The sequence below is a fragment of the Pelobates fuscus genome, chromosome 9, assembly GCF_036172605.1.
Source record: "Pelobates fuscus isolate aPelFus1 chromosome 9, aPelFus1.pri, whole genome shotgun sequence".
NCBI lineage: Eukaryota > Metazoa > Chordata > Amphibia > Anura > Pelobatidae > Pelobates > Pelobates fuscus.
The window spans coordinates 118913483-118925343 of NC_086325.1; the positions used below are offsets into that span (position 1 = coordinate 118913483).

The following is an 11861-nucleotide window of genomic DNA, read 5'->3' on the forward strand; positions in this document are numbered from 1 at the left end:
CAGTCCGAGGAAGGGCGATTTTAATAAGTCACTTCTACAAAAAGAATCTCAATGGATTTTCTCATTTAAGACCTTGGCTCCTCTCGGTCTAAATGAGGAATTCAATTACACTGCATTTATACATTAACCAACCATCATTTCAGGGTTTACTCTTATTATCATTATTTATGATCATTGCCCTTTGGGCTTATTCTTTAGAATCAATGTTCCAGCTATCCTTACAACCAGTGTACTGCCTCCAAAATTTTTTTTAACTGCCTTACCTACTTCTCAACACATAGCTATATCTACTATCTTGAGTGACAGACTCTCCTCTCTCTCTTGTTTCTGTATTCAATAAGCATACTCACATGCAGGCCCAGACAATCTAAAGTTCACTGGTTCACAGGCTCACAGACGTTTTCACTGACACACACAAGATCATTGACACACACAGACAAGCTTACAGGTACAGACAAGCTCACTGACACACACCTGTTTACTACTGACAAGCCCACCGACACACACATACATACAAGCCTACTATTGACAAACTCACTAACACACAGATGCTCACTACAGACAAGCTCAGTGGCACACACCCAAGATCACTACAGACAAGTTCACTGACACACAAGCTCAATACAGACAAGCTCACTGACACACACACACACATACAAGCTCACTACAGACAAGCTCGCTGACACACACTTACATGCTCACTACAGACAAGCTCAATGACACACAAATGCTTCCTATAGACAAGCTCATTGAGACACACGCTCACTACAAACAAGCTCTCACGCTCACTGCAGACATGCTCACTAACACACACATACAAGCTCACTGCAGACAAGCTCACTGACACACACATGCTCACTACAGACAACTTCACTGGCACACACAGACAAGCTCATTCACTAGCAGACACACACACACACACACACACGGTCACTCTCACTCACTAGCTGCAGTGTATTTAAAATCTACCTGGTACTGAAGGCTGTGAAAGCCCTGGGAGGTGAAGACTCCTTTTTCTGCCGACGAGGTCTGCTGCTTGAGGCTGGAGGCGAAGCTAGAGTGCTGAGGCAGGGGTTGAGAGCGGGGCGGAGCTCGAGTCCAGGACATAGCAGGAGAAGCACAGAAAGCTCCTCCCTACAGTGCTCCCTCCGGCCACCGCAGCCTCAATGCGGCCGCACCAGCACCTCTCTCCATAATTTCCTTGGAAATTGTTTAAATTATATTAAGGCTGTGTGCCTGGCCCCAAGTGCTGTGGCCCACCGGGAAATTTCCTGGTATCTGGTGGGCCAGTATGGCCCTGACTGTCAGTGATATCTCACTCAGTACCCTAGTGTTATTTATAATATGTGTGCTAGTGCTAGGAACATTCATCGTCCCAAATAGCATTATCATTCCCAACAAACATTTTTATTTTGCTTCTCTTTTTATATGCATGTTTGTGTTTTTACGCAGTTGAAAGAGATGTGTCGCAGGGAACTTGATAAAGCAGAATCTGAAATCAAGAAAAACAACTCTATAATTGGAGACTACAAACAGGTGAAATTACTGAAGCTTTCCTAACATTTAAACATGTGGTCTTCTCTACATATATATTATTTTATTTTATTCTTTAGTTGTATATGTATCTGTCTGTTCCACTTAGTAATCTCTGGGACTGTTGTTATTGCTGAGTGTCGCTCAGTGTATATAATTTTCATGCAACCACTCTGTTCGTGATGATTACAAGTCTGTCCATTTGCCATATCATTATTTACTTCAGTTAACCACATAACATAAGTATGATATCTGATATATACAGATTGAACTTTTTAAAATAAATATATATTTATAATATATATATATATATATATATATATAAATAAATTAACAGAAGTAGGCCTGCACTCACAGTCTTTAAAGGGACACTCCAGGCACCCAGACCACTTCTGCCCATTGGAGTGGTCTGGGTGCCAACTCCCACTACCTTAACCCTGCAAATGTAATTAGTGCAGTTTTCATAAACTGCAATAATTACCTTGCAGGGTTAAGTCCTCCCTTAGTGGCTGTCTACTAGATAGCCACTAGAGGGCACTTCCTGGTCCATAGCACAGGTTTTCTGTGCTATAGCGTCGCTGGACATCCTCACGCTGTGTGAGGACCTCCAACGTCGCTAAAATCCCCATAGGAAAGCATTGAAAAGCATTTTTAATGCTTTCCTATAGAGAGGTCTATTGCGCGTGCGCGGCATTGCCACGCATGTGCACTAGGTCTCCCCAGCCGGCGGGCGTGATCAGTCTCCCCCGCCGGCTGATGTGATGAAGGGGAGGAGCGGCGGCGGAGGAAGAAGCAGCGACGAGGGACATCGTCGCTGCCCTTGGTAAGTGACTGAAGGGGTTTTCACTCCTTGAGCATCTGGGGATGGGAGGTGGGAGGGAGAGGGGACCTGCAGTGCCAGGAAAACAGATTGTTTTCCTGGCACTGGAGAGTCCCTTTAATCAATTACATATCTTTATTCAATTTACATAAAATCCATAGATTAACGTTTCAGTCCACACAGAATAAAGGTCTGGCACCCGGCAACTTAAAGAAAATATTTTGTTTAGCCTGAGTGCAATGATTCCTATATATACATATATATATATATATATATATGTGTATATATATATATGTACTTGAGACTGACTTGAAATGTACTTGAGACTGACAAATACTTAATACAATAGCATTTGCTGCATCCTCATTAGTTAATATTGTCTTTATTATAAAACAGGTAGAGAACATTTCAAAACACTCTTAAAAGTCCATCTGATAATTTAATGGAGATTTTTCAGTAAGTTAGCAAAATCTCTTGACATTAACTTTTGACATCTATATTGAGCAATGAGTTAGTGGTATTAACTTATATACACATAATATACCTGTTTAATATGTAATATACCATGTATGTTTATGGTATTAGGCAGACAAAAGCCAGCAATAAACTTTAGCAGCTGGTTTAGGGGTGATCAAGTTAAATAAAACTGGTGATTTATCTGTTCTATTAAAGGGACACTATAGTCACCTAAATGAATTTAGCTAAATAAAGCAGTTTTAGTGTATAGATCATCACCTGCAATTTCACTGCTCAATTCACTGTCATTTAGGAGTTAAATCACGTTGTTTCTGTTTATGCAGCCCTAGCCACACCTCCCCTGGCTATGATTGACAGAGCCTGCATGAAATAAAAACTGGTTTCACTTTCAAACAGATGTAATTTACCTTAAATAATTGTATCTCAATCTCTAAATTGAACTTTAATCACATACAGGAGGATCTTGCAGGGTCTAGCAAGCTATTAACATAGCAGGGGATAAGAAAATCTTAATCAAACAGAACTTGCAATAAAGAAAGCCTAAATAGGGCTCTCTTTACAGGAAGTGTTTATGGAAGGCTGTGCAAGTCACATGCAGAGAGGTGTGACTAGGGTTCATAAACAAAGGGATTTAACTCCTAAATGGCAGAGGATTGAGCAGTGAGGCTGCAGGGGCATGTTCTATACACCAAAACTGCTTCATTAAGCTTAAGTTTTTCAGGTGACTATAGTGTCCCTTTAATTGGAGGTTGTCTACAAATATTAAAAGAAACATATTGAAAGGAACATATAATTTTTCCGAAGGTCAAGTTCTCAGCATGCTATGAAATTGATAGGATCATAGTGAAAATGAAAGGTTTATAAACCTAATCTTTCCCTTTACAGGAGTAAAGTTATTTGCACAAAATAGTGGAGTGACTTCTAATAACCATGTTGCCTCATTTGTGCCTCACATGCTGCCGATTGGGATGGAGAGCATATGAGCTGAACATATGGATCAAAATTAATTATCAGTTGTTTAATTAGGTGTTGAATGCACTGATATTGTGCAAGTACAAATAACCTTGATGCACAAATTTAATATTGCACGGCTTATCAAAATTATGTTAACATGATCTTTAGATAGATGTGGGTGCATATTTATACGTTTAAACAAACAATTTATATTTGTGTTCTATGGTCGTTGCTGCCGAGCAGAACTGGTGGGAGTTTGAGCGCATGACATGTGTTTTTGTATTTGTATTCACTTTTGTATCACTCAGCTATGTTACCATGTGTTCCTTATCAGGGGTTAATAAGCATGTAGGGGTGTATATAAAAAAAATACCCCTTTCTGTCTCATTAGAGATATCTTTGCCAGAAGCTCAAGGAAGCAAGGTGAAAAGTTAGTGTAGGACCCACCTGAGAGGTTTGCCTTGACGTGGCAGCTGGGCTAAACTCTCTCATGGCCATTGGAGAAATGAAAGAACCTCCATTTGTTTAAATATGCATAGGGATTTGGGAAGGTAACTTTTTTTCTTTGGTTTTTACTGTATGTATTGGGGCTGATGTGTACTATGGTCGTTGCTGCCGCCCAGGAGTGAACGGAGTTTCAGTGCAGGACTTGGTATTTTTGTAAAAGATTTTTTATGTTTACCTGGCATGCATTATGTTTAACTTCACAAATTATTCTCTTGGTTTATAGATTTGCTCCCAGTTAAGTGACAGGCTTGAAAAGCAACAGTCTTCAAACAAAGCAGAAATTGAAAAAATTTGGGTAAGTTTATACTTAAAGAAGATGCTACAAAAGGAGTAAACATATTTATATTTACTATAAGTGCTAATACAAAATGTGGAGATTATTTTACTTGGAGGTTCTCTACTTTAAAGAAGCACTAGTAATTAAAAAAAACCTATTGGTTATTTTCAATGTATGCAGCTTTTAGCACAACATTTTAGAAATAGTAAATATGTAATTTTATGAATGTTTTTATGTTATACCCTGTTAAGGTAGACTATTAAGTTAATGAATTAAAAATATGAAACCGATGTATAATTTTCTGTGTCAGTTTCATGATTCATATATCATCCCCCGGCTGATTTAACAATCAGACTTTTCATGAATAGTTAACAGAAAAAAAGAGATGTGAACAAAACATGTGATAGACTGTTACTTTGAATGTTTAATGAAATCTATGCTATTGTATACAGAATACAATTACATATTCTTTTTTCAATATTCTGGAAAAAGAGAAATAATTGTATGTGATTTGCTGTTTGTGGAAAGCAGAAATCTATAAAATAAAACTAAAATAGTCAGTCATGCTAAATGAATAAATAGTCTCCATATGTATACATGTTAGTTGCCACAAAAATGCTGGGTTTTTTTGTTTTGTTTTTTTTAACTGTTTCCTCATTAACCCCTTAAGGGCGCATTAACCACTTAAGGACGCATGCCGGTCCTACCCTTAAGGACGCATGACGGAAAATTTCCGTCATGCAGTATTTTTCCAGCAGGGTCTATTACCTTGCTGGTAACTATGAGCCCCAGGTATCATTTGATTCATGGGGCTCCCCTCTCTCTCACCTGGGGCCAGAATTAGTGGCCCCAGACTGACCGATGCTCTGTTTGCAGAGCTCAAAGTGAGCACTGCATACAAGCATTTTATAATTTGGTGTGATCAGGGTTTAAATCCCTGCTCACACAAGGGAGTTTCAGGTATCAATGGAAACCTGGGGCTCCCCTCTGTCAGCTGGGGAAATTTTTAGTGACACCAGCCTTTTTGATGAGCTACATACAGTGCTGGAAGTCAGCGCGGCACGTATCTGCTTAAATAGGCATTTAAATGCCTATATCTAGATTTTGGCGTAAGCAGGGTTAAATCCCTGCTGACACCAGGAAACCCAGGTATCATTAGAAACCTGGGTCTCCCCCCTGTCAGCTGGAGTCATTTTTAATGTCCCCAGACCGACAGCTGAGCTGCATGCAGAGCTCAAAGTGAGATCGGCATGCAGCTGTTTAAATGGGGATTTAAATCCCCATAAAGCACAATGCAGTGTGAGCAGGGTTAAATCCCTGCTCACACTAGGAAACCCAGGTATCATTAGAAACCTGGAGGTCCCCTCTGTCAGCTGGGGCAATTTTTACTGGCCCCTAGCTTTTTGATGAGCTGCATGCAGAGTTTAAAGTGAGGTTGGCAAGCAGCTCTTTTAATGGGGATTTAAATCCCCATAGACAGCAATGTAGTGTGAGCAGGGTTAAATCCCTGCTCACATAGGAAACCCAGGTATCATTAGAAACCTGGGGGTCCCCTCTGTCAGCTGGGGCCATTTTAAGTGGCCCCAGGCTTTTTGATGAGCTGCTTGCAGAGCTCAAATTGAGGTCGGCAAGCAGCTCTTTTAATGGGGATTTAAATCCCCATAGACAGCAATGTAGTGTGAGCAGGGTTAAATCTCTGCTCACACCAGGAAACATAGGTATCAATAGCTGGGGCCATTTTTAGTGGCCCCAGCAGTAAAAATCCTTGTTTTATGTGTGTATGTTAGAAAACTGAAAAAAACACAATTCTACTACACTATTTAGCAGAGATTGGCGGTGGAATGGCTACGTAAAAAGTGTCAGAATACCCTTTGGTAAATAGCCTGTGATGTGTGCTTTATATAAATATATACTTTTGTGCGGTAATTTTGCTTTCTGTGATGGCTATTAAGCTTACAAGAGAAACATACCGAATTCTAAAATAGCTCCACATTAAAATTTTATTTTACTCCTTGTATTTTGTGACCTGTAACTTTCAAAATAAGCTGAAATCCTAGACATATTATGTACTCTGAAAATCAGAACAACGAATTGAATATTTTTTAGATTTCTTTCCTTAAGCCGCACTTATTGTACACACGTTATTATATCCTAAACTGTGAAAAAATAATTCTTTTTTTTATAATAAATAAGAATTTATATATGTATATGTCACATCAGATTAAAGCCCTTTTTGTCCTTTAAAAAACGATATATAACATGTGTTGGTGCAATAAATAAGAAAAATGCAAACGGAGGTTGAACACAAACAGCAAAAAATGCTTGTGTCCTTAAGGGTAAGTCCAGTGTTTGAAGCTGTGTCCTTAAGGGATTAAGTAAATTGCTTGCTTCTATGTGGAATTAATTGGCAAATATTAATATTTTAATATTTTAAGCATTAGACCAAATGGAATTTTTATTAAATGTTTAGTACAAGCATCATAACCACTACAGCTTGCTTTAGTAGTTATGATGCCAGGAGTACCCTGACCCAGTTCGATGGTAATGGGGCAAATCAAATAGCAATGGTTTGTCCTCTTACGTGGATCCTTGCTGAGCTCCGTTGCTCCCTACTGGTCCTTTTGACACTCTTTTGGCTTCTGCAGAGCCACAGCAGTCATTTATCAGCTCTGAGCATCAGCTTACAGCACTCAGCCAAACACTGACATTCTGTGCAATGAACGTTGCACAGCATTGACGTTAGCCAGCCTGAAACTCTAGTTCCAGGCTGGTTGATGACACCCCAGTAACGCTGCTGGAGGTGCAGATACATCTCCTGCGGAAGAATTAAACTCTGTATGTGCAGCATTTTTAAAGAGAAATGCTGCACATACAGACCTTAGGCACCATGACCACCTCAAATCATTGCATGCATACCTACAAGCCATACACCCACTCAAGCAAACAAAAATGAATTAGTCTCTCTTACATGCACTCAAATACAATTGTCCATTCAATGTAGCTGCAATATCAGATATATATAAAAAAAATATGAAAATGCTTGATTTCCCCCCCCCCCCCTTAAATGCAAGCTCACTTGTACACCAGGATTTCTGCTGCTCTTCACTACCAGCACAGACTTTGATCAGTTACCTTTCTCTTCTTTCTACAAGAAAAGAAAGGTAACAGCTTGAGCATAAAAGCGGAGTGTACTGCTGCTGGCTCCAACTTTCTATTTTCTCCATAGCTCTATAAAAGGGTAATACAGAGCAATGCCTGAGACCACAATCCTCTCCTGTTCCTGAAATGTCTTTGGCGGTGCCAGAATATATCACTTGTAGGAGCTAAGTTTCCACACATTTAGAACTATTAGGTGAGTGGAAATTTTGAGCCCTGTAAAATCAGTATTATCATTAAATGAGATATTCTCAAATAATCACATTTTTGAACAAGATTGATTACATTATCCTAAAGCTCTGATAAAACCACAATACCTGTATCATCTGACTTTCATTTACTTTAATGCTACCATATTCAAACATAAATGGGAATCTTTCCACCTTTTTACTTTAAATGAAAAAAAAAAAGATTACAGACCTTAAGTAATACTTCTGTAATAATGTTCACAAGCTCGGAGATCGCCATTACCTGCCTGTTCCTGCTAGCATTGACCAGTGAAATATTGGCCACTAAGCCAACAAGACTTGTTCCAATCCTACTCAGTACCATAAAACGTAAACACAGGTAGTCATTGCAGTTGCTGCTAACATCCCAAATCATAAAAATCTAGACAATGAACACCACACATTTTAAGTGGTCTTTAACACAGGCCAACAATAACTAGCATACTGGAGCATCAAATTTGTGAAGATAGCATGCTATTTAATTGCTGTAACAATCTTGTGTCCAGCATTCATACAAATGTTGGGTTTTTTTGTTTTTGTTTTTTAATGTAGCAAAAAGTTGATGGATGTGAGCACTGTAGAGAGTTTTTTAATACTGAAGGGAGAGTGAAACTGGCTAATACAGTGAAAGAAAGTTCCACCGAGGAAGACACTGATGAGGAGAAGGAGTCCTTGAAAAACCAACTGCGGGAAATGGAGCTAGAACTTGCCCAGACCAAATTGCAGCTAGTAGAAGCGGAGTGTAAAATACAGGTAAGATTACTACCTTTGTGCTTTTTTTTATGGAAGTGGTGTGATACTCAGGGTTCTGATAACAGCATACAGGTCAATACATGATGCTAATCCTCTTCCAGAAACCAGCACTCACTGCATTCTTTACATACACGCAGTGCACTTTTGCACAACTTCAAGAAAAAAAATCTGTGTTCTCTGCTATTACTGATATAATCAACTAACTTATGAGATCTTAATCCATATTTAAGTTTATGCAAATAATTAGAATGCTTTTCTGTTGTCTGAATAAATACTTTTTACTCTCTTTCTGTGATCAGAGACAAATGTAGAAATTCACTGTGTACATTCGTTTATTTGACGTATGTTTGCATTTCAGGATCTGGAGCATCATTTGGGTCTTGCCCTAAATGAAGTTCAAGCAGCAAAGAAGACCTGGTTCAATAGGACCATTAACACCATAAAAACAGCCACAGGAGTACAAGGCAAAGAGACCTCTTAACCAATAACTATTGTAAATTAATCCTGTCTTTTTGAAAACATAACACCTTCTGTTGCCTTCCTTGGCCAGATATATTGGTTTGCCTACATGTAAGTGGACCAGGAGAGCATTATGGCAAGATGGAAGTAGGTCAGTGCCTGTACATTATACACAAGTCTCACTTAGGCAGCTGCGACCCATGCTCACTCACTTCCACAACTTAAAAGGAATGGACACAGGCACTACGCAGCTGGCGGAATAGAAAATACCCATATATTTGAAAGGCTAAAAATGGTTTGCCCAGTACATTGAAGGGATCCATAGCTTAAATGTCATTGATTCACTGGCAACAACATATTTTAAAATATATGTGAAAGCAGGGCTCTTTACTCAGTTTAGTGCCTCTGTAAAGTTCTCAAAATCAGAAAAGAAGTAATTGTGCTCTTCTGGTAAAATGTCAAGGAACTCAAGTTCATTTATGTGACCCAGATTAGATTGGAAACATTGCATGGTGTCCATCTTGCATGGTACTGGAAGGTCAATGATAAATCCATTAATTGAAGCTTTTTGATGCATATATTACCAATTTTTTTCTGCATATCTCAATCACTGTATGTTAGATTTCAGTGTGATACTTATTGCATATTGAGGTTTTCATATTAACACCCTTTATTATCAGAGAGGCCCACTGTGCATTCCTTGAGAAACATGTTACTGCTCCCCTTGGCCATGCAAGGTTTAGCTAAAATGTAACATGTCTTCAAACATTAATTTGTCTTTTAACTACCGAGATAAAGAACCGTCTGCAGCTCATCAGCATATGTCTTTTTCTGTAATGAAGCATTAAAACTTAAGAAAAGATGAAAAGGTGATACAAATTTCTAACAAGACCCTTCACAGAAATATTACATATTCTTACACTCATTTTTCAAAAAGAGCTGAAATTTATCACAAAAATATAGATGTTCCTAAATTTTTACTTTATGAGACTGTAAACCAATTGCAAGTCTGGTGCAGTTGACTGTTGCCTCGGCTATCCTTGATCGTCAGGGAAGATTACATAATACTCTTTGATATGTTGTAAAATCACTGGCATTGGATTGCCTGTTGCAACCTCAACAAAGTGCAGTTTATAGCTAAATATTCTGAGTGTCATGTCCTCTCTTAGATATGCACATCTTCCTGACAAAGTAACAGGAAGCAGCCAAGGATCCTGCACTTCTTCACGTGAAAGGAGTGGTCTGTGTCTTAACTGCTTTTCTTTACAGCCATTTAAGAAGGATGTAAGCACCTTGCACTGCTAAAAGAGCTGGGCTTTGCTCTTAACTTTTTGGCTGCTTGTGGAGCACCTGTCTGTCTGGTCAGTTTGTTCCATTTTCATCATTTACACCTCACAACTGTTGTTGCTGATGTTTTTTTTATTATTATTAGTTTATGAGCTTGCTTAACTGTTCATCTCTTTTTGAAGTGGATGATTTTCAAAATTCTGTAGAGTGATTTATAGGACCCTTGTGAAGCCAGAAGCTGCCAGAAGCCACTAATTGAAAAGTACATTTTTCTTGAGTGTTCTCTCCAGCAAATCCTTTAGCATGTAACACTTGTCTCCAGCACTTCTGAGGTTTGCAATGTCACTGTCTCCTTGCTCACAAAGAATGGTACACCTTATTCTGTTATGTAGGGAGGTAGTATACAGCAGTAAAAGGTCTGCACTTTCGGTGCTCAACGCAAGGCACATCTCATTCCTTTGGAGTTTAAATGTGTAGAAGTCATATGTAGAATGGCAATTTTGAACCATGTACAATGATTTTATTTTATTTATGTTTGTTTTACTGGCGTCTGTTGCATCAGTGGTAAGGTTGTTTGAGGTGTAAGCTGGTTACACTAAGAAGCACTGGTTTGTGTATATATATATATATAAAGTTTGGTTTATTTTGTATATCAATTTTTTTTCTTAGTTTATGTACTAATGCTAGCTGCTGTAAAATGTTATATCTTTAGGATAACATGACCTGCTAAAAGTTTAAATTCCCCCAATAACTGTCATTATTGTTTAATACCAAAAACATACTGTCCTTATTTCCGAAGTGTACAAAATAGTGCTGGTGTAGGTGCGGTGTGTATACCTGATGATCTGAAATATATAAACTACTATCAAATTGGCCTACTGAATTTTTGCTTCATTGTTTCAAAGTATCATCTACGACTTTACAGAAAGACCAAGACTATGTGAAGTTAAGATGGTGCTTCCCACACTGGCAATTAAAAAAAAAGTTTCACTGATTTTAACTGAAGGTAATTTATGCAGCTCCTACTATATAAAAATTGTCTTTTACACTTGACCCACTTGTGTCCTTTAGAAAGTGCAAACCACATAGAGATAATCATAAAGACTACACTCTATACAATTAAAATAAAACTGTTGGAAAAATTATGTTGTATAAAAATATCTCTAAGAAAAGCAGTAGAAATATAGAACAATCAATTCTGAATGTTGGGTACTGAACCCCACCTTAAATAGCCCTTATAATCTGCAAAAAATTGCAGTTTATTGCAGCTGCCCTGTTTAATTCAGCTACAGAGACAGCGGATTCAAAAAGTGGGGTTTTCGTTCAGGATAGTGTCTAGAAAGTGCAATCTCTCCTTATACTTCATAATTCCCATGGACATATTCAGCACATTTAACAAATTGTCTGCAAC

At 38.4% G+C, this 11861-nt stretch overlaps 1 protein-coding gene across 1 annotated transcript in view; it reads left to right on the top strand.

Moving 5' to 3' along the window:
* RABGAP1 (RAB GTPase activating protein 1) overlaps positions 1-11613 on the top strand; it is a 253113-nt gene extending 241500 nt beyond the window's left edge. Inside the window, exons 23-26 of the mRNA XM_063432338.1 lie at positions 1453-1536; positions 4515-4586; positions 8504-8704; positions 9063-11613. Of these exons, the coding sequence (XP_063288408.1) occupies positions 1453-1536; positions 4515-4586; positions 8504-8704; positions 9063-9185 (480 nt within the window). The 3' untranslated portion in view covers positions 9186-11613. The remainder of the gene's footprint in view (positions 1-1452; positions 1537-4514; positions 4587-8503; positions 8705-9062) is intronic.
* Positions 11614-11861: the final 248 nt, after the last annotated feature.